Raw genomic sequence first — 27,586 nt, forward strand, 5'->3', positions numbered from 1 at the left:
CACCAGAAGAGAGTGGAGATCACAAAGGATGTGGGCCTGTCTCTGCCCCACAGAGGGCCTAAGGAGGCCTGGTCTTCCCTGATGGTAACAGCACAAGCGAAGCTTCTGTCTGCCTGGACACTGGATCATTGGCTCCATGGAGCTAGTTAAGGCAAGATGAGCCTGGGCCTGTGGTTTGAGAACTTTGGGCTCCATACTAGTAAAAAGAAATACCAGGATTCTGGTGGGAGCCCACCAGAGACTGAGAAGGAGATGACCAGCGGGCAGAAGCCCTGCATGTGAGGCCAGGGGGGTCTGGGGATGGGGCTACTGCTTTAGACCCTTGAGGGGTGACCCACCAAATGGAGAACAGGAGTATGAAAGTCTTCTTCCAAAGAAATTACAATGAGCTCCTAGGAGGAATGCAAGGGGAGTGGCCAGGGAATCCTTCAACTTCCCAGAAGAAAAGAGAGAAGGAGGAAGAAGGGAAGAGACCCTTGACCTTTATGCTACCAGAAGGTTCAACAGGAGAGTGGAGGGCGTGTCCATCATGCATTGTCTTGGCTCCAGCAGCAGGGCCAGTCTTGAGCTTGACTTGGGTAATTTTGAGTCAGGGGTTGGGGGTTCAAATCTTGACTCTGCTGCCTACTCCCTGGGTGATGTTGGACAAATTATTTCCTCCCTTTGGGCCTCAGGTCCCTCATCTTCAAATGAGAGGGTTGGATGAAATGAGTTCTAAGGTCTCCTTCAGCTCAGATGTGCTAAGATCCTAAGATCCAAGTCACACTTCTGCCATAGTGTCCCCTACCACAGCACCGTGTGTCCCATCTTGTGTCCACGTCAGTAGTCAGCAGCCCAGACTGAGGTGGCCTGCAGAGGACACTTGATGGTGACACAGTTACACACACACACACACACAGACACACACACACAGACACACACACACAACTGGCTTGCTCCAGGTATGGTGGAGGAATGACCCAGAGTCATTCAGTAGCCAAGCCAAGCCATGCCATGCCATGCCATTCAAACCTTCCCTATCCCTTCTAACACACAGGGAAATGGTGGTGGAGTCAGGTGTGACTTCAGATCTCAGTTGAGAAGGCCTCATGACTTCTCAGGGGAGCTCCAGCCTCAAAGCCCAAAGGCTGGGCCAAATCAGGCATCCAAGGTGAAGAGGAGCAATGTCTTCTCTGTTTGGGTGGCAATGGGAAGGACTGAGGATGCAGTGGGAATGGTAGGCCCCGCTGGCATTGGGTGTTCCAGCTCAATGGTTACAAAGCTCATTTGAAGGCTGATCCCACTGTGTGGGCCTTGGCTGTTCTTGGCATCTCCAGAAGGCAGTTTGGCAGTGACAGCATCATCGCTAAACTCTCATCCTTTTGTGGTTCGGAAGGTTGTTGTTGGTGGTGGGTTTTTTTTCATTTTCTGCACATTTTTTTTTAGACAAAAGAAAAAGGCCCAGCTTATAAAAAAAGGAGCAGGAAGAGTTTACTCCTGAAACACAGACATGAGGTTTTTGTTTTTGCTTGTTTACAAAAAGGAGATTGAGTTCTTGCTATAAAATGCGACTGAAAGATGTCAGCCCTGAAAACAAATTCTCACAGTGTTTTCAGTGTTGGTGGTTCGCAAAGGCATTCAACAGAAGACATGGAGATAGCCCGATACCATCACTGACAAGAGGATGAACATGGCCCTCAGGAATGGATGCTTCAAGTCCCTTGGCTCCAGCTGATCAGGTTGGCTCATGGATTCCTGCTTGGCTCAGTGGAGGAGGTGAAGGAGTTGACCCCACTCTCCAAAGCCTACCAGATATGGCTCTTGCTTTGGTGGGCTAGGCTAGGAATCCTTCTGGTGTGGTCACCTTCACTCAGTACGGTGCTCTCACCCTGCTAGGTGATGGCACTAGTACAAGTCACTGGCTTCCCTGCTCACCCTGCCTCCTTGGCATCCCAAATTGGTGTCAGATGTCAGGTTGGGGCTCTGTCAGAGGGGCAAGCTGAGAGATGACCAGCATCAGCTCCTACCCCTGGCAGCCTTCTTCAGACAAGGAGATCAGGGGCACTTTTTGCCCAGTTGAGGATTCACCAAGGATTTTTTGCTCCAGATTCCCTTTCCCCCCACCCCCTGCCCCCAGCCACATTTTCGGTGTGACTTGTATGAGCTACCCTCCTTGGAAGGCAATCTATAGCACTAGAATAAGACTAGCATGAACCCCGTGGGGGTTCAGGAATTTCACAGAAGGTCCATGGAACGGCACATATCACATCCCCATCAAATTACTCAACAAATGGTATCCATCTAACCTCCTTACTTGATAACTGTGGATTTGTGGCCCAGAGGAGGAATCACAGAAAACAAAAACCCATGTTAACTCTGCGTCCTTTTTCTTTTTTTTCTTTCTTTCTTTCTCTCTCTTTTTTTGAAACTTGAAAGCAATAATCGCCCTATTGGACACTCTAGCAGAAGTACCATACTGTATAGGAGGAAAGTGGAAAGTTGGCCTCTGGATGCGGGGCATCGTCTTCTCTTCACATCGAATCTCCCAGGGAGTCGGAGTCGTCCAAGGACAGAGGCAGGTACAGGTCCTGGAAGAAGAAAAGGAGCCAGTGTTAACTTGCCTTCACACCAGACATGTGAACCTAGGACAGGCCTAGGTCCCAGTGCTGGCTCTGCCACTTAACTCACCATGGGACCTTGGAGCCCATTCCCTTCTCGGCCGTAAAATGGGAAACTGGATTAGATGATGGCTAAGGCTTCTTCTAGCTCTGACACTGTGGGATTGTGGGATCCTATGGCCCTCCCTAGCCATCCTTGGTCTTCAGAGTTCCTTTCTGGAAAGTAAGGGGGCACTCCAGTTCCTCCCAGCACTAACACTCTATGATCACATTATACCAGAATCATAGAATCTCAGAGCTGCAGGAGACCTCAGAGGCACACCTAGAGCAAACTCTATGCATGCAGGAAGACGATGAGCCGGTGTCCAGCCTCTACTTGAAGAGTCCTTAGGGTGCACATGGGGGAGGAGGAGTCCATTGCTTCCCTAGGCAGCCCATCCCACCTTGGTTAGAAAGTACGTCCTGACATCAAAGCTTGGATTTTCTTCTGTGTAACTCATCTCCACTGGGAGATGAGGTCTTCTCTCTGGAGCCAAGTAGAGTAAGCGTGGATCCTCTTCCACATGTCAACCTTTGTATACTGGAAGAAAGCTATTATGTACAACTCAAAACTTCTACCCAAGTAAAACTTCCTCGGCCACATCTTCACGTCCTTTGCCATCTTGGTTGCTCTCCTCTGCAAGCATCCCAGACAAATAGAATATGTACAGGGAGGGGGATGCCCCCCCCAATTAGCAGTACTACCCCCTTTTTGGTATTAGCTTTCTCACACCCTTCTCCATGCTATGAGATAAGGACCTTCCTTATTGGTCTCTGTCCTAGACAGGTAGCTATAGAGGAGAACCAGGGAGAAAATGAGAACTTCAAGGCTGTTGATGCAAGATGGGTTGGGTCACTTTGGGACAACAGAAAGAGATCTAAAGTCCCTTACCCCTCCAGGGCCTCAGTTTCTTCCTCTGGGAAATAAAGGGATCGAATGAGATGGTTACTAAGGGCCCTTATCATTCTAATAACATGTAGAATATTGATGAATGGATAAATACTTGTTGACTGATAAGTGGCTATTTTCCTTCCTTGGTTCATCTAAGTAAAAAACAATGGGGGGGTAATTCTGTCAAGTTCCTGGGGGGGGGGAACGTTTGACACTTTTAGAAGAGCTTTCTGATGAAGGCAGAGTGTCCAGTAAGTGTGCCAGCATCACGTGCCCTTGAGTCTTGGCATTTTCCTCGGCCGTGTGTAGAACTACCCCTCCAATCTGTGTCCCATATTCTGGGGGATATGTAGAGACAACTCTAAGAATCACAGACCTTTTTAGTTTCTGTCAATGTCTCATTCCTCCTTAAGTGCCATTGTTTAAGGTGCTAATGGGTCTAGAGTAGGCTTTTGCAGCAAGCAAAGTGGCTCATGGAAGCCCATCCATCCCTTTCCTGTTTACTCATACAGGGATGGCTAGATAGGGTTCAACCACCCATCTTTGCCAGTCTGGACAGCTTCTGAGCAAAGCCAAGTTGGCCACTGAGCACAAGCAAGTACTCCATTCTCCAGGGCTGGCATGTCTGGAAGCTGAGCAGGCCCGTGGCTTTAGAGTGGCTGTGTGGGAGTATAAAGAAGGACACAATGACCCGTCAGCCTGCTTTCTGGAGTCCCCTGAACATCAGCTTTCTGTACAAAGGCATTCGGGCTTATGCTGCAGAGTGGCACCATATTGCTAGCCATGTAGTTTGAGGGATTCCTTTGTAGAATCCCGTTAGAGGGGGGATTCACATGGAAGCCCCCCAATTATGTTTCTTGACTGACCCAAAGGTTACATTTGAAAAGCTCAATCCAAGGCCCTGGCCAATGAATCTATGTGACAGAAATCGAAGGGGATCCTGATGGCCTCAAGCATATCTATACAGGGTAGCTAGGTGGTGCAGTGGATAGAGCACCAGCCCTGGAGTCAGGAGGACCTGAGTTCAAATCCGACCTCAGACACTTAACACTTACCAGCTGTGTGACCCTAGGCAAGTCACTTAACCCCAATTGCCTCACTAAAAAAAACCCAAAACAAACATATCTGTACTGAGCTCTTGCCAGCAATGTCCTCAGTCACTAGAAAGGCCCGCTCTGCAGTGTCTGTGGATCTGTTTAGGCTGCGGCCTGAGGATGCAGCACAGATGGATCCTAGTCTAGTCATGGTTTGGGAAGCTGAAGTTTGGGGACTTTCCACTTATCCTCCAACTCAGCGTTTTTGCCTGTCCATATCTTTCTGGATCCTTCCTCTGGGGCCACCATACTGGCTGTTTTCTAAGCCCATGTCATCTGAAAATTTTACATGTGCCATCTATGTCTTCATCTATCTCCCTGATAAAGGGACAGCTGCTACGGAATGTGCTACCACACACATCATACTGCCCAGGTCCCTGAGGTCACCTGTATGTGTCTTCAGGATGACAACAGGTCCCCAGATCGGATTTCTGGAAGCTGAATTGGGATTGGACTTGTTGCTGGATGAAGCAGGAAGCCTGGTCCAGTATGAGGAAGCCAGGGCAAACATCACCTCCACTTTCCTGCCCTGGACCAGGAAGACCTACGCTAAGGAGCTGATTGCTAGTTGGGTCCCCAAGGTGACCAGCAGAAGTCGTGGGGATGCCAGGACTTTGTCTTCTTTTTAAAAAATCGATTTCTTTACAACCGATTGGCGTCTTTTGTTTGGAGACTACTGACACTTCCCAACAAACACCCCAATAAAGCTCCCTAAAAAGGTAGATTTCTTCCAAAGCATTAAGCCAAAGCATCTGAGTACAACTGTGGTTGACAAGGCACTATCACTGTCTATTTGGGGAGTTTACCAGTTGTTCCCAGCAAGGAAGGATTTGCGCCAGCAGACATCACCCCTTGCTTCATTGTTATACTCATTCTACATATTGTTCTTTGGCCTTCACCTTCTTCACCCTACATCACTCCATACAAGGCTTCCCCTATTTCTCTGAATCTTTCATGGTGTTGCAAGATTCCATTCCATTTATCTGCCACAATTTGGTAAGCCATTGGCAAACTATGTGAGACACAGACTTTGTTCCCAGATTTCTGTGATCATAGACTGTGCTACTAAAAATCTCTGTGTACATGGGGGTCTTTGATTGCTTTCAATAACCTCTTTGGGATACGGTCCCCAGAGTGGGATCTCTAGGTCAAAGTTACAATGAACAGTTTTTTTCTTACATAATCATTCCTGATCATTTTCCAGAGTGGTTGGCACAATGCTCCGGTTTTTCTTCCCACAGCCCCTCTGACAACGAGTTTTCCCATTTTTTTCCTTTGCAACTTTGATGGCCACACGGTGAGACCTCAGGAATACTTCTGCTTGCCAACCTCTGTTTATTCACGCTTCTGAACACTTTTTTCCCTGATGGTTGTTGACGATTCCTGCTTCTTCACCTTCATTTTCTGCTTGCCTGAGACCACCCACCCCCGGCCAGAGCAGGCCTCTGGGCCAGGGGCCAACAGCTCCCTTCCTTTGGCTCATAATTGGAAAGCAACTGGTGGCCAGAGGCCCAAAGAACCAATCAGAGCAAGTGGGTGGCTGTGGTACCTGCTGGAATTCCTGGGCCTGGCCCAAAGGCTGTGGAGACAGATGAGGAGATTGTGCGGTATTGGTGTCGTTGAGATGGAATGGGAACAGCATTCCCACCTGGCCAGGTAAATAAAGCACAAGGGGGTTTAGTAAGGTATAAGAGACATAATACCTTGTGCTTCCGGAGGCTCCCAGGGCTGGTGGGGGTCGAAATGGGCGACTGCTTGGACTTGGGGGTGGACAGCTGGCTGCTAGACGTCCCGTTGGCTATCCCAAGAGAACAGAAAAGGCGGTCCAAAGTCAGTAGCGTTGCAAGTACCAGGGATTCTCTGTGCTTGCCACTGCCTCATCCCTCTCCCAAGGATACCCAGAAGTCAATCATACATAAGCCCTCCCTTCCCCAACAGGCAAGACTGGGCCTCTGCCCCACTGTCATTGTCTATGTGTCAGTTAACCAAGCCCCTTTCATTTCCCACCCAGATCATGGAAAGCAAATGTGAAGTGATGGGGAAAGGACTCCTGTGCTCATGAAAAGGGGAGAGCAGGAAGCAGCCTCTTGTTCTCCCTTTCTTAGGAGAAGGATGGGGCTGCCAGGGGAAGGGAGTATTCCCACTGGGAGGCCCCAGAGATGTTACCGACTGGCTGGGGCCTGGAACAATGGGGCCTCTCATTTGGGAGGTAGCGCAGTCTTTGGGGGAAATGATGGTCACAGCTTCCATGACTGCAGGAAGGGCTCTGTGGTCCAACAGTGTGGAGGCCTCCCTTCTCGTTTGAGCCTAGCTTCTGCCTTGCTGCGTGGCCTGGGGACTGGACACTGACCCTCTCTAAGCCTCCCTCCCTGGTTGTCAGCAGAAACTGGGATAATGAATGAAAAGGACCTTGTAACTGTGAAGGACTTTGCAAGTAAATGTAAGGGATCATTAATAATAACACGAAGCCAACATCAAAGAGTAAATTCTCAAATTATGAAATGATAAGCTTGCGAAAGACAGGGGCCTAGTAGAGGAGAGAGGATGAGATCAAAATTATGTAGGAACAGGCCAGAGGCCATCAGCCCCATTTTCCTGTCTTGTGCTGACCCTCGTCTCCCCCTGCTATACATCCTTCTTTCTGTCAACAGTCTTACCATCCTCCCAGCCTCTTGGCTTCCCAGCCTTGGCACCTCCCTTACCTGACACATTCAATTAGTTGTCATATCCTGCTAATTTCTCCATCCACATCTCTCAAATAGGGCCCCTTCTCTTCACTCCTAGAGCTGCCACCTTCATCAGGCCTTCTTCATTGTTTCTCAGCTCCATTATTGAACCAGTCTCCCAGTTGACCTTCCATCCTCAAGTCTCTCTACTCCAATCTATTATCTACATAGTCACCAAAGTGATTCTCCTAAAGCTCATGCCTGATCATGTCACTGTCCTACTCAGTAAACCCCAGTGGCTCCCTATTGCTGCCTTTAGAATCATATATAGTTTGGCATTTAAGGCTTTTTATAATCTGGCTCTATCCTACATTTCCATTCTACTTACATGATGCTTCCTCCTCCTCCTCCTCCTCCTCCTCCTCCCCTAATTGGCCTCTTGGCTGTTCCTCACACATGACCCTCTGTTTCCCCTTCCCATGCCTTTGCACTGTCTGTCCTCCATGCCTGGCATGCCATTCTTCCTCATCTCAGCTTCCTGGCTCTGCTGGCTTCTTTCAGGGCTCACTTTCTGAGCCAGGAGCCATCCTGCTTGCTCTCCTAGGAGCCACAGATTTCAAACCTAAAGGAACTTAGAGGGCATCTGGCCCAATCTGCTCATTTTACAGATGAGGAAATTGAGATCCAGAAAGGGGAAAGGGGAAAGGATTTGTTCTTGTGGCAAAGCTAGGATTCTAACCTAGGTCTTGGTTTTAAATTCAGCCCTCTTTTTGATTTTCCACTGGGATTTCTTTGTTTGGTTGGGGTTTTTTTGCGGGGCAATGATGGTTAAGTGACTTGCCCAGGGTCACACAGCTAGTAAGTGTCAAGTGTCTGAGGCCGTATTTGAACTCAGGTCCTCCTGAATTCAGAGCCGGTGCTTTATCCACTGCGCCACCTAGCTGCCCCTGGGCTTTCTTCACAACCTGGCCTTGAAGCTCTCAGAGGCACTGTAGGTTGCCACAGAGGATCTGAGTTTGAATTCTATTGCTGTCACTTATGATTTGTGACTTAGAAGAAGTTACTTAATCTCTCTGGGCTTCAGTTTCCTCCTTTGGAAAAGTCAGGCTTGGATTCGATTGCATCAAAGGTTCCTTCAAATTCTTAATCTATGGTCCTGTGAGCTTGAAGCAACTGCTTAGGAAAGCCTGCTAATGGCAGGGGAGACAATAGGGAAGAAAAGATGAGAGAAGAGGAGAGGAGAGAAGAAAGAAATGAAGAAGAGAGAAGAGTAGAGAAAGGAAGAGAGAAGAGGGGAAAAGAGAAGAAGAGAATAGGAGGGAAGAGAAGAGAAAGAGAGAGAAGAAAGAAGAGAAGAGAAGAGGAGGAGAGAAGATGAAAGAAGAAAAGAGAAGAAAGGAGAGGAGAGGAGAAGAGAAGAAAGATGAGAGAAAGGAAGAGAGAAGAGGGGAAAAGAGAAGAAGAGAAGAGAAGAGAAGAGAAGAGAAGAGGAGGGAAGAGAAGAGAAAGAGAGAGAAGAAAGAAGAGAAGAGGAGGAGAGAAGATGAGAGAAGAAAAGAGAAGAAAGGAGAGGAGAGGAGAGGAGAAGAAAGATGAGAGAAGAGAAGAGAGAAGAGGAAAGAAGAGAAGAAGAGAGGAGAGAAGGAAAGAGAAGAAAGAGGAGAGGAGAAGAGAAGAGGAGAGAAGAGGAAAGAAGAGAAGAAGAGAGAAGAGGAGAGGAGAGAAGGGAATGAGCAAAGAGCAGAAAGTCCAGGCCTCTTAGCTGCCTATGCCATCGGTGCCCTTGGCCTTTCCTGGGACACGGAATGTTTGCTCTGAATTGCATTGGCACATGGTGGCTGGGGGTGACCATTCTCCCACATGGCTGACTCCAGCTCCCATCTCCATGTTGCAGCAATGGCTCACAGAATGGAATCCCCTCCAGGGCTGCCAGCTGTTGGTGCAGATAGGTCCCCCTTCCTTGCTAGTCCCCACTTTGCAGGGCTGTGCCCCCTTCAGTACAGGGGTGTTCTCCACCTCCTCTGGCTGGGAGTGTTGGGCACTAGGCAAAGTCAGCCCTCTTTGCTAACCACCACACTTGACTTTCCAGTAATTTTGGCTTATCACTCTGGGCTGTCTGGCCTTTATCTGGAATCTCCTTCCCTAGTGGGGGCAGCTCTCATTCAGGGCCTGGTCACTTTCCAGCAAGCCCTCCTTTATTTGGAAATGACCCAGAACTGGATTTATGCCTGCAGATATGGACACTCTGATCCTCGGATTCCCTAGTAGGGGAAGGAGGCAAGAAGAAATAGCTTGTCCTCCAAAGTCAAGGATCCTCAGATCAGAAATTTAAAGCTGGAAGGGACATTAGAGGTCATGAAGTCCAGCCTTCTTAGAGGGGAAGTAACCTGTCCAAGGTCCTGAAGTTAATAAGGGTCAGAACCAGGATTTGGACCAATCCAGCAAGAATGTGTCATACCCCCTGTGCCACACTGATCCCCGGGGTGGATGGGATGGTTCCAGAATCTCTTTAAGCCTAGGTGAGAGGACTATTCCAAACAAAGATCCCTGGATGCCAGAGTAACCTGTCTGTCTTTCTTGGTGGCCTCACAGACTGGGAGTTGGTCCAGAGGAGACATCTTTAGGGTCATTGCATGTATCCCAGATGGGGAACTGTCTCTAGCTTTGAGGAGCCTCTTGAAGAGGCTGTGAGGCCACCAAATCTTGTAGCTATATGCATAGGCAGGCTCTCCAGTATACCCTCTTTCCTAATGCCATTGAGGATGGGCACTGACTCTGTTATCTGTGTTCCCTAAAGTGCCAACCTTTCAGCTTTATGGGGGAGGAGCTGTGTGCTTGTGATTGAGGGACAATTTAATGACTTTTTCCTTAGGAGTAATATATTAGGGACAGCTAGGTGGCGCAGTGGATAGAGCACCGGCCCTGGATTCAGGAGGACCTGAGTTCAAATCCGACCTCAGACACTTAACACTTACTAGCTGTGTGACTCTGGGCAAGTCACTTAACCCCAATTGCCTCACAGAAAAAAAGAAAAGAAAAGAAAGGAGTAATATATTACTTGGGGCTACTTGGAAACCCCCAGCGGGGTGTCAGCCTTCCTCTTACAATCACCTCCAAGCTTCCCAATCAAAAGTAGTGTGGAGAAGCAGGATTGCCCCATAGAAGCCCTGGTGTATGAGGGGAAAGACAAATGAGTGACTAAGACAGTTAAAGTTACTACTAAATCAGACCTTAGACAGGGTGGGGTGATGCCAAGGCTTCATGGAGGGAGGCGCAGAATCATGGGATGGGACAGAACTCAAAGCTGGAAGAGACTAATGGCAAGGTGAGGTGTAAGGCTCTGCCAATGCAAAAACCCTGGCAGCTTCTTTGTGCCCAGTACTGTGTGTGCTGTCTGAGGAACCACCTGGCTGAACACAGCCAGCACCTGGGAGTAAGGGGCCAGGAAACCAGTGCTCCTCTGTAGGAAATAAAAGCCAGTGGTTCCCAGAATGGAGCCCAAGACTCTAGGGCACCAGAAGGACTATCACCTCTCACTGTCTTGAGACCACTCCTCATTTAATGCATCCTAAACTCCTAATTGTCATTTTGGCCACCACCACATGCTGTTGACTCACATTAAACATGTGGGCTACTAAGATTCCCAGATCTTTCTTCAGCTGAAGCTCTGTCTAGCTATATCTTCCCCAACCAGCATTTTTTAGCTTTTTGTTTTTCCCTTTTAGATTTCACTTTCTTAGATTGAGCCCATCAAGATTTTTGTTGCTTTTATAGTTTTTGCAAATTTGGTAACTATGCCATCTATGTCTTTATCTGAGTCAGTGATAAAATTCAGCACAGGGTCAAGCACAGATCTGTGGGATACCACACTGGAGACCTCCTTACAAGCTCATATTGAGCTATCGTCTGAGCTTGGCAGCTTGGACAGTTCCATGCCATCTAACTGCTACTCTTCTCTACAAGAATTCCCCAAGGGATTTGGCCAAATGCCTTGCTAAAATCTAGGGAAACTATATTGACAGCATTCCTCTGATTTACCTGTTGGGTGACCATGGCAGAAAGGGAAAGGAGATGAGCCTAGCATGATCTGCTCTTCCTGAAGCCAGGAGAGCTCTTGGGGATCCCTGCTCCCTTTTCTGGGAGTCCACAAAGCAGCCCTTTAAAAGACAATCTAGGACTTTGCCAGGAGCCAAAGCCAAGTTCACTGGCCTGGAGCACATAGATGCTGCTTGCTTCTCAATAATGGAAGTCAACTCATTGGTCTTTCACTAGACCTGTCCCAGCCCTCCACAGTCTTCTAACATTTCAATTCAATTCAATTTGAGTCAATTTAACAAGTGCTTATTACATGCCTGTGATGTGCCAGGCACTGTGCCAGGTGTTTGGGATGCAAAGACAAAGACTCGCCTTGCTCACTGCCAGCTTTTTGTTAGAACCCTGGGGTGTAATCTGGAAATGTGAACTCCTTAAGGGCATCTAGATGAGACAGCATGGCCTAGTGGAGAGAGCCCTGGACTTGAGGCAGGAAGACATGGTTGTTCCACTACTGCACTGGATGTGTACTAGCTGTGTGACCCTGGGCAAATCCTGTGCTATTTCTGTTTTTTGTTTTTTGTTTTTTGCAGGGCAATGAGGGTTAAGTGACTTGCCCAGGGTCACACAGCTAGTAAGTGTCAAGTGTCTGAGGCCGGATTTGAACTCAGGTACTCCTGAATCCAGGGCCAGTCTTTACCACTGCGCCATCTAACTGCCCCCATCCTGTGCTATTTCTATGCCGCAGTTTCCTCCTCTGTAAAATGAAGGAGCTCGGGGGTCGAGTATAGAGTTCAAGGGCTCAGATAGGGGTTTAGTTTGCACAGAATGGAGATGCTGTGAGGGGGAGTCAGGTGGAATAAGTCTGGGACTGTGCTTTAGGAACGTGTATTTTCACAACCTTGCAAATGATGGATTGAAGAAGCAAGAGCCTAGAAGCTAGGAGACAATTTGGGACACTGCTGAGAGGTGATGAGTGAAATCCTTCCCAGTCACTGTTGAGTATAAGAGCACCTGCCATGGGAGTAGGGTCCACTACTCTGGTGGTGGCCAGGTGAAAGAAAAGGGAGCAGATGTAAGAATCAATAAGACTTTAAAAAAAAGAATCAATAAGACTGGGCAACTGATTGGCTATGTGTGTGGGGGTAGGGTAAGGGAGGTGTGGGAAGAGAGAGGGGGATGGGCAGCTGCAACACCTACTGGGAAGAATCAACAACTCAGAGAATTGCGTGGTTGGGCACACTACCTCAGCAGGAAAGTGAGGGAGGGGAGATGGGAGAGTAAGAGACCAAGTAGACTGGCGGGGAGAAAGATGCCATTCGGGTCTTCCCCACTCGAGAAGGGCTGTATAGTCACTCTGGACATCAGTCCTTCTCAAGCCCTGGCTCAGGCTGAGGGGGTGGGGTCTGAGCTGGTGGCACTGGGGTGGTGATGGGCAGATCGGCAGGCACTGTCTGCCTTTCTGAGTCTGCTTTGCTAATTGCCTCTGCTGCCTAGAAATGCTTTTGTCTCTTTCTCTCTCCAACCCTTCCATTAGGGAAGAGGGAGATGGTGGGCTGGAAGCGATCCCTTCCAGAGTTGATCATAGGCTTCTGGGGCCACACTCAACCATAGGTTGTCAGATTATGCCATTGTTGAAGGTAGTATTTTAATTGGAGATGGGTTCTCTGGAATGGGCTGAGGGTAGCTATTAATCCTTTGACTAAGGGAGGGAAATAAAGGACCTGCTACAAACACATTTTTGAGATTAGCCCAGCTCTGTTTTTCTTTCTTTCTTTCTTTCTTTCTTTCTTTCTTTCTTTCTTTCTTTCTTTCTTTCTTTCTTTCTTTCTTTCTTTCTTTCTTTCTTTCTTTCTTTCTTTCTTTCTTTCTCTCTCTCTCTTTCTTCCTTTCTTTCTTTCTTCCTTCCTTCCTTCCTTTCTTTCTTGGTGAGGCAATTGGGGTTAAGTGACTTGCACAGGGTCACACAGCTAGTAAGTGTCAAGTGTCTGAGGCCGGATTTGAACTCAGTTCTCCTGAATCCAGGGCCGCTGCTCTATCCACTGTGCCACCTAGCTGCCCCACAGGTTAACCCAGATCTGTTTTTAAGAGGATGAATTTCCCTGAGGAAAATGATTGGTGTCTCTCAGAGGATGGAGGAGGGACAGGATTTTGTGACTCGTTTTTCTGTCCTGTGCATTCTGGGTCAGGAAGCAACCTACCCACTCTGGTGATTTGGACCTACACTGAAACGTTTCTGGAAAGAGATGCATGGGAGGAACACTCCCCAACGTAAAGAGATTATTTTAGGAGACTCCCTTCCAAGCATAACATTCAAAAGGGCATTGACAATCATTTGGCCAAGATGACAAGATGAACCTATTTCTCTGGCCAGTCTGGAGAGAGAGGCCCTCAACAGGCTACTGACTGAGCGAAACCCACTCTGCATTCCGGCTCCTGATGCTGGGCTCTCTTCCCATTCCAGCTATAGCTCTCAGATTTCTCTTTTTACACCCACTTTCCTTGAGGGCTCAGCTCTTTTTGTAGCCAAATCTTCATCTCCAGCCCTGACCTCTCTTTTGGGTACCGGCCCTATATCTCTAACTGCTGTTTAAACATTTCCTCTATGGACAAAGTAAAACCACCCCCTTCTACTACTACTGTCTTACCATGCCCCTATCTCCTTTCCAGAAATCTAGGCTATATACCTTGGACTCATCTTGAATTCCTCCTTTTTCTCACTTCTCACCCACGTGGTTATTTATTACTTTATTCAATTTCTGCTTTCAAAACCCTTTTGTCTTTCTTTTCATTCCCACTGCCACCACTCTGGTCCAGGCATCATCACCCCTTGGTCTCATCCAGAACCCAGATAAGGGCAGCTAGGCTGGTGAAGGGCCTTGGGTCCATGCCATAGGAGGATGGGTTGAAGAAACTGGGGCTGCTTAGCCCAAATGAGGGGAGACCTGCTGGTGCTGGGGGAGAGGTAGGTGGGTAGGGCTATTTTATGTAGGGGCAATTAGCTTTATGCCGCTTGGTCCCAGAGGACAGAAGTAGGAACAATTCAATTCAACAACACTGACTAGAAGTTGCAGAGACAGATTTTTGTCTCAAAATCTCCTAACAATAGGGGCAGCTAGGTGGCGCAGTGGATAAAGCACTGGCGCTGGATTCAGGAGGACCTGAGTTCAAATCCGGCCTCAGACACTTGACACTTACTAGCTGTGTGACCCTGGGCAAGTCACTTAATCCTCATTGCCCTGCAAAAATATGCCCTAACAAGTAGAGGTGCCAAAAATAGAGGGAGTGCCTTCCCTTTTGCTTGAGGTCTTTGATCCCAGGCTGCATGACCTCTTCTTGGGGTGACTGTAGATAAGTTGATTTTCATTCAGGTTTGGGATGCACCAAGTGACTGCTTCCAACCCTTCCAGTTTGGAGAATCTATGCTTGGTACAGTGTGAAAGTTGCCTAGCGAACATCTAGCCCAACCCCCTAATTTTACAAATGAGGAAACCGAGGCCTAGAGAAGTTGACTGACTTGTCCAAGGTCACAGAGCCAGCCCATTGCAGAACTTGGCTCTTATTTCACACTGGTTCTATTGCTGGTCTTCACAAATTTTATCCAAGTGTGTGAGATTCAGTGATGATGTGCAAGGCATAGCTGAGAAAATGGCCCAATACCTTCCCATTGCCATATATAAACCTGTATACATGAAACTCTCAACAGAATTTGCATGCATGGGTTAGTTTTTGGTCTGCACAGTCAGGCAAAGCATTAGTTAAGTACATCTACTCCTTCATTCAACAAACACTGAATGCCTACTGAATACCCAGTCCTTTGGGGACTGTGGTGATGTTGGTGGTAGTTCTGATGGCAAGGAAAGGGCTGGATTTCCTGAGTGGGTGCATCAGAGGGCCCACTCTAGGGGAGTGGCTTGGAGCCATGTCTTCCTGTCTTGGGAACATTTAATATTGGGAATATTTACTGAATTTTGTCACAGGATTGTGTGGTTCGGTTGGTACCACAGAGACACATCTAGCATCCAGTGGCAATGCACCCTCAGGCATGCAAAAGGTAGCCCTCTGTGGGCAGAGTCAGCATGCACAGCAAAGGAAAAGTTACTTACCATCTTGGTCGTTACCTGAGTCAGCCGGAGACTTGCTTCTGCGCACAGGGCCGGGACTTTTTGCTGAGCTCTTTTGAGTCTTGGGAGATGACTTGGTGCCAGTGTTGGCAGGCGGGGCCCCCTTCATGACTCGACACTCTGGGGGGAAAGCACCCAAGTTACTGGCATCTATTGTGAAAGAGTCCAGGGTTAGGATGCCCCCCTGTTCCTCTGAGCCAAACACTGACTCCATCGCAGCCCCTTGCCCAGGCCTAGATGTGCTCAGGGACTTGGCCAACATCACAACTAGAAGGTGATTTCCAACTCTGTAGATGGGAGAGAGACCCTAGGGATGCTCCAAATTGGCACAATTGAATGGTTTGTTAACAGAATAACCCACAGGATTTGGAATGGTAAAGGCCCACAGGGACGCAGACCTGGGCTTAGTGGAGAGGGATGACTACAAGCAAAGCAGACTCCACAAGAAGCCCGGGCTAACAGACGATGGAGCCCCAGCAGAGCAACTTGCTGGGGATGCTGGGTGGGGCCTGAGAGCAGCACCAGCTGAGCTTGACCGCTGTGGTTCGGGTTCAAGCTTTCTGTCTTCCTTATGCTTCCCAAGAAGGCTTATTCAGATTCTTAGGGCTTAGGTTTCAGTTCCTGCTCTGTCACTTACCAACTGTGGGACCTTGGCCAAGTAATTTGCCCATTCCACTTCTAAATCTGTGCTCCTCAGATCCCTTCTAGGCTCATATCTAGGTTTGCTCTCCTTCCTTCCGGTTCCCTGTGAAGCCCTAAACCCCCCTTCTTGGCTGAAGTTAGGAAAGAGGAGACTGGTCCATAACTATCCTGGGAGAACTGGGCGTGGGCTAATCCTGGTGGTTAGTTATGGAGTGAGGGGAATGGCCGGGAAGGAAGGTTGCAGGTCCCAACACCTCAGGTTTGCACTGCTGATGGGAGTGAGTGGGTAGGGTGGGGAGAAGGGTAAGATGGATTTAGCCAGCAGTTTCATACCCATCCTCTCCCACAGTCCAGCATCCTTCCAAAGCCACTTTATGTCGCTCTGTCACCCAAGTGAGCCCACAGAAATCTCAAGTGCTAAAAGGGGAAACAAAGGCATGACAAGGACTCCAAGCCATAGGGGCCATCCGTGCTCACCATTCTCATCCAGGGAGAAGTCGTCCTGGGCATAGCGGAACTTTTCAGGACCACAGGCAATAAATACATCATCATCACCAAAGAAATCATGGAGGCAGGTCACCTGAAGAGAAATCAAGCCACATCTGTTGGTGGGACACCCGCTGGGGGCAGCTGGAAGGACCCCAATCTTCCCTGACCCCTTCACAGACAACTGTCAGGTCAGAAGGGACCTCAGAGGCCACTGAGTCCAACCACTCTGCCGAGCGGTCACCCAGACTGTGTCTGAGGACTTCCAGGGAGGGAGGGCCCTGCTTCCCAAGTCATTTCATCTGACTCTTGGGGTCAGGAAGCTTTTCCCCACAGTCACAGCCTAAATCTGTCTCTCTGTGCCCTCCTTCCACCATTCCTGACTCTGGCCCCTGGGGCCTCTTCCACAAGGCACCAAGCACGGCCCTTTCCCAAGCCTTCCCTTTTCTAGGTTAAGAATACCTGATTTCTCCATCTTCTCTTAGGGCAAGGACTTGAGGCCTCTCACAGTGTTGGTTGCCTTCCATATTATCAACCAACCAACCAACCAACCAACCAACAAGCACTTATTAAGCACCCCCCAAGTGCCTGGCACTGTGCTAGTTCTAGGGAAGTGAAGCCAAAGAATGAAAGAGTCCCTGCCCCCAAGGAGCCACTTTCTTTGGGCAGAAACATAGGAGTGAATATGAAATATATAAGAAGAAAATACAAAGAAATGTGAGCGAGGGAAGGATTAGCAGCTAACTTTGCTGTTCTATGTGTCGGACCCGGGCAAATTACTTGTCTCCGCTGAGCCTCAGTTTTCCTATTGGTCCAATGGAGATGTTAGTTCTCATAGCCCTACTAGCAGGGGTCTAAGAGGTCACTGAGTACACTGCCCTTCATTGATAGAGGGGGAAACTGAGTTCCAGAGGGGGCAGGGGTAGGTGTCAGAGCAGGGATTTGGACCCAGTTCTACCAATTCCATACTCAGAATGCTTCCCATCGTGCCATTGTGTCTCTACCCTGATTCTGGAGGTTGCATATAGGAAAGTAGGCTGCTCACTTCACTGACTTCCAGTACAGGAGTGCAGGTGGGAGAAGATCACACGAATACAGCTTCCTAGTATTCCCAAACTAACATAGTCAAGTTGTCCAGTTGATCTTTCCTCTACCACCTCTCCCCCTGAAGAGGCTCCCTCTTCCTAGGAATCCTTGACCCTTGCATAGCTAGTACTTTATGTTTTAGTTCAGCTAGTACTAAATATTTTAGTTTAGAAAACATTTCCCAGTCTATGAAGTCTATTCACATTCATTCCCTCCTAATTTTTCCTCCTCCTAACAGGCCCATGAGAGAGGTAGGGCAGGACAGGAACCACCAGCCTTATATTATCAAGGAGCAAGCTGAAGCCAAGAGAGTGGAAAGGAGGTGCCTAAGTAAGCAGAGGGACCAAGACTCAAAGGGTCTCTTGACTCCCCATCCAATGCCCTTTATTCTCTATCCTAACTTTAAGAACACCAGTCATCAGGGGCAGCTAGATGGCGCAGTGGATAAAGCACCAGCCCTGGAGTCAGGAGTACCTGAATTCAAATCCGACCTCAGACACTTAACACTTACTAGCTGTGTGACCCTGGGCAAGTCACTTAACTCCAATTGCCTCACTAAAAACAAACAAACAAACAAACAAAAAGAACACCAGTTATCACCACAATGACATGTCTAATCTAATTTGGGGTCGGCTGTGCTCTGGGGCTAGTGAAAAAATCTAGAGCACAAGCTGGACATGAGTCAACAGTGCAATATGGCAGCTAGAAAAAAGGCAATGGAGTCTTCCATTGCATTAAGAAAATCAAAGTGGCCAGGGCAGCGTTCATGTTGCTGCCAGCTTCCCGAGTCAGAGCACATCTGGACATGATGTTGTAGTCAGTTCTGGGGCCAACTTTGAGGAAGGACCCAGAGGAAAGTTATCAAGATGATGGCAAACAATCCCATCAAAGCACTGTTGAAGGACTTGTGAATGGTGATCCCAAGAGAAGAGAAGATTTGAGGAAGGGGCATGGTTCCTAGCTATAGGTCATTCACTGAAGGGCTAGCATATGGGAGAGGGGAGAGCCTTGTTCTGCTTGGGTCCCAAGGGCAGAGCTAGTAGCAGTAACGCGTGTATTTGTGTGTGTATGTGTGTTCAAGAACACCACCACTGTCTTCCCATACATGAAGGATTGTCCTGGGGTAGGGGGCGTAGACTGGTCTTTCTCCCCTCCCCTCCCCTCTTGGGTGCAAGGGGCAAGGGGCAAGGGGCAAGGGGCAAGGGGCAAGGGGAAGGGCAATGGGTTTTCCAGAAGTAGATTTGAGCTCGAGATGAGGGAGATTTCCTAACAATCAGAATTGAGCTGAATAGAATCGGCTGCCTCGGGAGAGAGTGAGTTGCCCATCACTGGCTGTCCTTGAGGAAGCTGGTCATCCCCCACTCCCATCTGGGATGTTATAGAGGGGATCCCTGTTGGGGTACACATTGGCCTACATGTGACCTCTCTGTACCCTGTTGGGGCAGGGGCACACTTTTGAACTCAGAGTCCTCTTCCTGCTCCATGATCAGGTAATATCACATGATCTAGCTTGGGCCAGAGGGAGTTTGTTTTCTGGTCTCTTTTGGCTGTCACATCTGCCACCCTAACTTACAGTTCTAGCACAAATGGGAGATAATATTTCTTTGGCCACATGTCAGCTAAATTATAAAGGGACTTTCTTCTAGCCTCCTGGCTTTGCTGTTGCCCACAGGCAAAGCCCCCTTTAAGATGAAAGAACAGCAATCCTACCCTCTTCCCAACTAATTAGTCTGCCATGGGCACTGGATTGGGCCATTTCTAAATGACTGACTTATTAGTCATTTGGAGTAGTAATCCCTGGGATTGGAGGATTTCAAGCTGGAAAATGAGGGCTAGCAAGCCAGAGCCTAGAGATTGGGACCTGGGTCCTTGGTCTCCCAGGCCAGCTTCAAGCTTGAAGACAGTTCTCCTGTTCTCCCTGAGTCTTCTCTTCTCTAGGCTATAGACCCATGACTCCTTCAACTGATTCTCACATGGCCTGGACTTCAAGCCCTTTAGCATCCTGGTTGTCCTCCCTGGACATTCTCCAAATGTGGTCTTCAGATCTGAGCCTAATACTCTGGATGTGGTCTGATAAGGCAGAGGACAGTGACATCGTCACCTGCCTAGCCCTGCAAGCTTTGCCCCTCCCTTTGGTCTGGTACTTAGGATCCTCTGTGGTTTGACCCAAGGGGTCTTCCCAACCTCATCTCCCACTATTTCTCTTTTCCAGAGTCTATGCTCCAGCTAAATGGGATGACAGGCACAACTGGCATTGGCTGACCGTTCAACCATCTATACCCCTAGATACCCTGGCCTCTGTCCTGCATGCCTAGTTGCCAGACCCCTGCCTCACACTGACCTGTGGGCAGTAATGGGGCTTCTAACCCTTAGGCTGACTGTCTCCAATCCCAAAGCCCTGCTTGACACAGGACTGAACCTTTCCTGGCCTTTCCCATGACCTAGCATGCTGGAGTCACTGTCTGCTAGGTTCTGTTATGCCCTGGATTCTTTGGCTCTCTGGCCAGCTGGCAAAGCCAGCTTTGACACCCCTCAGCCAGAGCCTTCTTGGAGCATCAGCATGAGTAAAGTCAGAAGGTCACTGGGTCGCTGCATTTGGAGGCAGAGCATCTGGTTGTGATTCCTAACTTTGCTACTTCCTACCTGGGGGACCTTGGATAATTCATATCCCCTTTCTGAGCCTCAGTTTTCTCTTCTATAAAGTGACAGGGTTGGAGCAGTCAGTCATCAAGTGCCTGCCATGTGCCAGGGGTACAAAGAAAGGCAAAAAAAAGTCCTTTCCATGTCTTTCCCCTCCCGCTCCAGTCCCACTCATATGGAGTCCAGCCCAGCCCTGGGCCATATACACAGGGGTGTATGGGGAGCATCGTGGAATTGACATGGGCAGTACTCCTGCCATGTGGATGGGAGAGGCTGAAAGTATCCCAGAGGCACAGCAGCTGCAGCGTGCACACAGACTGCCATTGTCCTTTGCCAGAAGTTGGGGGGGGGGGCTGATCACTTCCCCTTTCTTTATCCTCCCAGGAAAGACTGGCTAATGTGAGTGCTCATTTGCCATGGCGATGCTCCCTTCCACGCAGGCGCAAGCGGCATCCTGCGTCAGGGCCCGGCCCCCTCCCCTCCCTGCTCTGCGGCTGAGCCACTGCAGTCTTTCAGACAAAGAGCCTGATGGCGGCTATCTCAGTGACCTCATCAGTGGTTGAGGCAGCAGCCTGATTAGCATCTCCACAGAGCCCCAGGACTACACTACATTCAACCTCCCTCCTCCTTAGCCCCAAGCCCATTGAAAGAGGTCAATCTGCCCATCCCAGCATGAAGAGCCCCTCTGAGCTCTTGGGTAATTGTTAGTCCTTCACAAGGCAGGCCAGGGCAGACCTGGTTTACCTGGGCTTGGGCTTGGGGGGCAGGTACCTGGCAGCCAGATAGCCTTTTCCACATTGGAGTATAGTGCCAGCTGGCCAGAGTGGAAGAGCCACACATCCTCAGCAGGTCAGCGGGCTGGCCTGCCCTCCATGGATAGACTGGGCCAGCCCCCCATCAGAGGGAGCACTTGTTGCTTAATCATTTAATTCATGTATTTGGGACCCCCTTGGGGGTTTTCCTTGGCAAAGATACTGGAGGGATTTGCCATTTCCTTCCCCAGTTCATTTTATGGATGAGGAAACTGAGGCAAATAGGGTGAAGTGACTTGCCCAGGGTCACCCATCTCGTAAGTGTCTAAGACTAGAATTGAACTCAGGTCCTCCCAACTCCAGGGCTGGCACTCTACCCATTACACCACCTAGTTGTCCCAGAGGGAACAAAGCCCCACAGAATAGTCTGGCCATAACCATGTGTAAAGGCCCCCTTAAATACTGGGAGAGCTACTTTGAAGCCAAGTAGGCTCCACATTCTATAGAATCTATTTGCTCTTTTACTGCATCACTCTCTGCTATCAGGGCTATTGATAATTCTCATATGTAGCTTGTGCTCCTGTTGCCACCTGGGCTCCCTGCCCATTTAACCAATAGTCCCTGTCTTTATGCAGAGCTACTAGCAAAACAAACAAACGTTGGCTGAGCCTGGGATACTATTAACTTATCTGATGCCCAGACTGACTCAGATTGCTTTCTAAGGTCATTTTTGATCTGTCCCTCCTGAGGTGGAGCCCTGACTTGATTGAGGATGGCAGTGTCAGAAAGCAACCAGGAGGGCAGCTATAGGCTAGATGGAACTAGCCCCAGAAGTTAAAGAGCTCCTGGATACTCAGAAGACCAAACTCAAAAGAAAACGAATGCCTTGGTTTCAGGAATCCTCTCCTAGCCCTCCCCCAACCCAGTTACCCATCTAGTTGTCTTCTGAGGTAGGGGTCAGTCCCAGCTTGCTAGGTTCCCTGAGCCTGTCCTGCAGACAGCTGTATGGGAGAGAGCTACCTCAATGGCATGCCCTGAGGGTTACAGAGTCGAGTCCAGGATTCATCTCATATTTGGGGGTACTTAAAATGAAGGGCTTAGACTTGGTGCTCCACGTGGTTCTTTTCACCTTAAAGTCCTATGATTCTATCACATGATCTGGGAAAGTCATTCAGAAAGGCACTGGGCCACAGTCAACCTCACTTCAATGACCATATTGAATAATACCATCACGCTGTTTATCAGATTCATTAGCCTACCTGCCTGACTTCTTCCCAGTTCCCTATCTTTCTTCCTTTCCCCTTCCCCTGCCTGGTGAAAAACACCACAACCAAAGGGCTTCCTAGGTGGCAGGACCTGAACTTATTCTCTCCTTTGCTTTCCCTGACACTACCTTGATACGCTGGCCGAGTTCAGCACCATGGACAGTGCTGATGGGCGGCAAACTGGTCTTTTGAATCAGGCAGTGGAGGAAGAGGACCACTCCCTGTCCAGACAAAGAATCAACTGTTTCTAAAGTTCTGGCTCTAGGCAGACCCAGGGAATCATCCACCTTTTGGAAACTACAGAAATTTTAGGGGTGGGATTAGAAGCATATCCGGCTTTTAAGGAAGCCAGCCACAAGACTGAAGGAGGATGCTGGTTTGAAATCTAATCCCTCTATTGGATGGGAGAGGCAGTGTAGTGTAGTGGAAGAAGTCTCAGGCCCCAGATTCGAATCCCAGCTCTGCCACTGTGTGACCTTGAGCAAGTCCTTTGCCCTCTCTAGATTTCATTTTCTTCCTCTGTAAAATGAGGGGCCTGGAATAGATTATCTCTAATGAAGCCCCTTCTAGCCCTAAATCCAATGACTCGAGTCCTTTGATGGCTGTGCTTCTCCATACTTTTGTCCTCACTTGCAACACTTTGCTCCTGGCTGGATGCACTGCCTCCTACTGGTCCACTCTCTCTGATCACATTGTTAATGGGGGCCAGGGTGAGGGGGGGAGGATAGAGAGAAACCCTTTCCTTCTCCCAAGAATGTTTCCCTCTCAGGAACCTGGATCCTGCTCTGGAATCCACTAGGACTTGACAGGCTACTATATTTATACATAGGCCCAGAGGGGCATATGGTTGTGTCAATCAGTCACAAAATGTTATCTGTGTGGTATCATTTTTGCTTTTGTCCAATGGCCTAAAAAGCCTTAGGACTCTCAAATTAAGGGCTTATCCCTATATTTGTAGGAAGGCTCCTTCACACTTGGTGTTCTGTTGGCTGATGGATTCAAATGAGCCATCTGAAACTTCTGTGATCTCATTCGTTGGCAGGGAGTTCCCTACCCTTCCACATCAAATAGGGTTCTTTCAGTGGCGATGTATATCATTCAGTGATGTATAGAAGCAAGACACTTCATGGGAAAAGGCCTTTGAAGACAGCATTCTGCTCTAGAGACTCAAAAGCTCTTTAATAATCAACGAACCAGCACAGTGACATCTCCCATTTGCTTCAGTTTTCAGGAAATTGCAAAATGGTGGAAGAATCGGCCAGTTGCTGAATGTGGCTTGCAATAGCCTGTTTGGACCCTACTTATGCCTTCATGGAGGGTAGCCTTGATTCCTGTGTAGGTGACTCACTTAAAGGTTTGTTTGAGATGGGACCTGCCTTGGAGAATTGGATGACATCAGTTTCCACAGACCCACATTTAGACAGGGAGGTCAGGGCATCTCTGAGCCTGTTGGACATTAAGGGCTCACATCACAAGGCTTTAGGTTTGAGTATTAACCTTTCAGGGGCAGCTAGGTGGTGCGGTGGATAGAGTGCTGTCCCTGAATTCAAATCCAGCCTCAGACACTAACTGTGTGACCCTGGGCAAGTCACTTAACCCTTTTGGCCTCAGTTTCCTCATCTGTAAAATTGTTCTAGTATCTTTGCCAAGAAAACCCCAAATGGGATCACAAAGAGTTGGACATAACTGAAATGACTCAACACCAACAAATTGCCCTTTCAGGCAGTGAATGCAAGAAGTAGACCACCCCCTGGGACATTCTAAGCAGGGGCACTCTAGAAGGCTGGGATGAGCAGATCATTCCCAAGCTCGTTGTTTTCAATGTACCCCAGCAGAAAAAGGGAAGGGAGCACTCAAGAGGGGACAGCTCCTTTGCCTCTACCAGGCAGAGAACCCCCCAACTTGGTCTCAAAATTGCCCCAGAATGAAAGCAAGGTTTTCAAACTTCATCTAGGCAACAGTGGCTGACTTTGATTGTTTTTGTTCCAGCAAGTCCTATTTCTCCAAGAAGTTTGACTTGGATTTGGCGCCCTGTGATTAACCAAGACAAGAGCAAGACAAAGACAGCATCCGCCCAGCTGTTCCACACCGACAGGCCTGACCTTCCCAGCTGAGGGAGGGCTCTTTGTGCTAGGAAAGTGGTTGCCTAGCAACCAGGCCTTGCAGCTGCCAGCCTCTGAATGCTGAAAGCATGACTTATGGAAAGGAATAGCGCAGAAGAAAAGGGTGGGGGTGGGGCCTTGGCCATTCAGCTTTATTTTGGGACCAAAGGATAGGTCTGAATGCCCAGACCTTACCCCAATTCCTCATCCTTCCCATGGGGAGCCTCGTGCTAGAATGCATTGTGTGTTTGCATCCCTCCCTTCATTCCCACCACCCCTGCCACTCTCCAGAGCCTCATTGCAGTGGCTAATGCACAATCAACGAGGGAGGGGGGAATTTGATTAGTGGGTTGGGGGAAGGGGGTCTTGGACAATGCCAAGGAACAGCACACACATTCATTCACCAGACCTCCCTTTGGGTTCTGGAGGGGAACATCAGTTGTCTCATTGTATAGCTAAGGAAACCAAGGTATGGAATTAGAGTCTCAGGGTTGGCACCTGAACAAGAATCTCCACTTTAACTTAAAGATGTATGGTGACTGGGAACCCAGGATATCCTGAACAAGTCCATTCCACACTTAGAAAGCTCTGACTCTCAGGAAGGTTTTCCTTCTATCAAGCCTAAATTTACCTTTCTGAAGCTTCAGTTCAAGGGCAGATAGGTGGTACAGTGGATAGAGCACTGGGCCTGGAGTCAGGAAGACCTGAGTTCAAATCTAGCCTCAGACACTAGCTGTATGACCCTGGGCAAGTCAATTCACCCCATTTAACTCCATTTCCTCATCTGTAAAATGAGCTGGAGAAGGAAATGGCCAACCACTCCAGTATCTTTGCCAAGAAAACCAAGTTAGCCAGAATCACTGGTTAAGATAGGCAGCTGCGGGCAGCTAGATGGCGCAGTGGATAGAGCACCGGCCCTGGAGTCAAGAGGTCCTGAGTTCAAACCCGGCCTTAGACACTTAACACTTACTAGCTGTGTGACCCTAGGCAAGTCACTTAACCCCAATTGCCTCACAAAAAAGATAGGCAGCTGCCAAATGGCTCTCGGGACTGGACTCAAGAGGCAAGGCAATTCCTTGTACCAATACAGGTTGGCATCTTCTCTGTCACTTCTGCTCTTAGCTGCACTGAGATATGAAGTGGCTGCCTCAGAATGTCAGAGAAGGGACTCGAACCCAGATCTCCCTGTCCCTGACACCTGCTTTCTATCTACTCTGCCATATTACATCTCAAAATCATGACAATTTGGGAGCCTGTAAGTGCCCATGGTGCCATCTTCCAGAGAGGTAGCCCATGACTGGCCATGGATTCTCCTCAGCCTGTGCTTTCATACAAAGTGGGTGACCTTTCTCTCCAACAGAAAGGATGAGCATTCTCATCCGTGTTCCTGACTTGGAACTCCCTGTCCACCCCAGACCCCCCAGCCTCTGCAGTCTGGCAGGCTTCCTGTAGCTAAGGGAGACAATGTCTGTCTTATGATAGGCGGGTCTGTCTTAATTATCACAAAAATAGCTGCAGATGCAAACTTAACTTTGGACTTGTCAGCTAATTGCTAATCTAGATCTCTCCCTCCCCATCCTTTTCTTTATCCATCTCCCCACAATACCCACATGCACACTTCTTCTGGGACCCAGGAAGAAGAGGCTTGCCAGATCTTCCCAGTAATGAATCTGGCTTACTTCATGGTTTGGAGAAAACGTCACAAATCTACAAGCTAGTTCCAGTGTCTTGGCAAGGGGGACCCCAAGCCCTTTGCCCCTTCTACCTCATGGTAAGGATATAGCATGTTGTGGGGACAGCTGTTTGGCCATCATTTCTACAAGCCTGGCTCCCCTCAACTTGGAGCAGTTGGCATTGAGACCTAGAGGGGGTATCCCTTGTTCTCCAGATACTCAGAGGCTGGAGGTGGGGAGTGGGAATATTGGTGGCAGCCCTTTGGCAAACCCCAGAGAGCCTTTGTCACTACAAAGCTTGCAGTCTTTGGCAGAGGGCCTCAATAGAGGTAATTTCTTTCTATCAGAGTTGTTCAGCAAGGTCACTGGCTTCCTTGAAAGCTATGTAGTTTCTTTTTTTATTTTTAGGTGAGGCAATTGGGGTTAAGTGACTTGCCCAGGGTCACACAGCTAGTAAGTGTTAAGTGTCTGAGGCCAGATTTGAACTCAGGTCCTCCTGACTCCAAGGCCGGTGCTTTATCCACTGTACCACCTGGCTGCCCCCAGATAGGGAGTTTCTTATCTCTGGCGGTGTTCAAGGAGAGGTCACCTCTCAGGAGTACCACATCCTTCAGTGCTCACATCACAGGATCGTGGGGGAAAAGGCACCTTTAGAGGCCACTGAGTATAACCCCCTCATTTGACAGAGGAGGAAACTGGGGAAGAAAGAGGTGAAGTGACTTGCCCAGGGTCTTATAGGTAGTAAGCATTTGAGTCCGGATTTGAACTAAGGTTTTCCTGACTCCAAGCCCAGCACTCTATCCACTGTGTTACATAACTGGCTCAGATACCTTGTTCTCCATGAAGCCTTCCCTGATCTTGCCCCCAGTCAAAATGATCTCACCCCCCTCAAATTTCTCACAACCCTTTACCTCTTGCTCTCTTGTGCTCTTCTCTCATTATTCCCTGTAGCATAGTTATTTTTATTTATTTTCTCCCCATTATATTATAAACTTAAGAGTGAAGTACCTGTGTCTGAGCTTTGTAATCTGAGTGTTGGGTATGGTGCCTTGAATACAGTTGGCACTTAATGATTGTATATTGACTGACTGAGGGTTGTCCAGATGGCCTTGGTGTCCCTATCATCATGGGATCCTGACATTGAACCCTGAAGGAGGAGGGAGTTATTCTTAGAGTCAGATCATATTCCAGCCAAATGCCAGAAAGTTACACCCCTTTCCTCTCAATATTCCATAGCTTTCTTCTGACCTCTGTTAATGGCCAATTGGAGTTGCTCTGCCTATCTTCAGAGAGAGGGGGGGAGAAGAGAGAGACAGAGGAGAGAGAGGAGAGGAAAAAGAAAGAAATGAAAAAAGAGAAAGAAAGAGAGGAGGGGGAGAGGAGAGAGAAAGAGGAGAGAGAAATAGAGAAGCAAGGAAAGAGAAAGAAGAGAGAGGAGAGAGAAATAGAGAGAGAGGAAAGAGAAAGAGGAGAGAGAGGGGAGAGGAGAGAGAAAT

The 27,586-nt window shown here is 48.7% G+C and overlaps 1 protein-coding gene across 4 annotated transcripts in view; it reads right to left on the reverse strand.

Moving 5' to 3' along the window:
- The window catches only part of DCX (doublecortin), a 45,774-nt gene continuing 18,188 nt past the window's right edge, over positions 1–27,586 (reverse strand). Inside the window, exons 4-7 of one of the 4 annotated variants that reach the window (XM_043974929.1) lie at positions 16,564–16,666; positions 15,442–15,564; positions 6,326–6,420; positions 1–2,567 (exon numbers count right to left, since the gene is read on the reverse strand). In XM_043974929.1, coding sequence (XP_043830864.1) covers positions 2,511–2,567; positions 6,326–6,420; positions 15,442–15,564; positions 16,564–16,666 — 378 coding nt within the window. In that variant the 3' untranslated portion in view covers positions 1–2,510. Of the gene's footprint in view, positions 2,568–6,322; positions 6,421–15,426; positions 15,565–16,563; positions 16,667–27,586 lie in introns of all 4 variants that reach the window. The other 3 variants (XM_043974928.1, XM_043974927.1, XM_043974925.1) reach the window with 3 other exon arrangements.

Source organism: Dromiciops gliroides, chromosome X (genome assembly GCF_019393635.1).
Source record: "Dromiciops gliroides isolate mDroGli1 chromosome X, mDroGli1.pri, whole genome shotgun sequence".
NCBI lineage: Eukaryota > Metazoa > Chordata > Mammalia > Microbiotheria > Microbiotheriidae > Dromiciops > Dromiciops gliroides.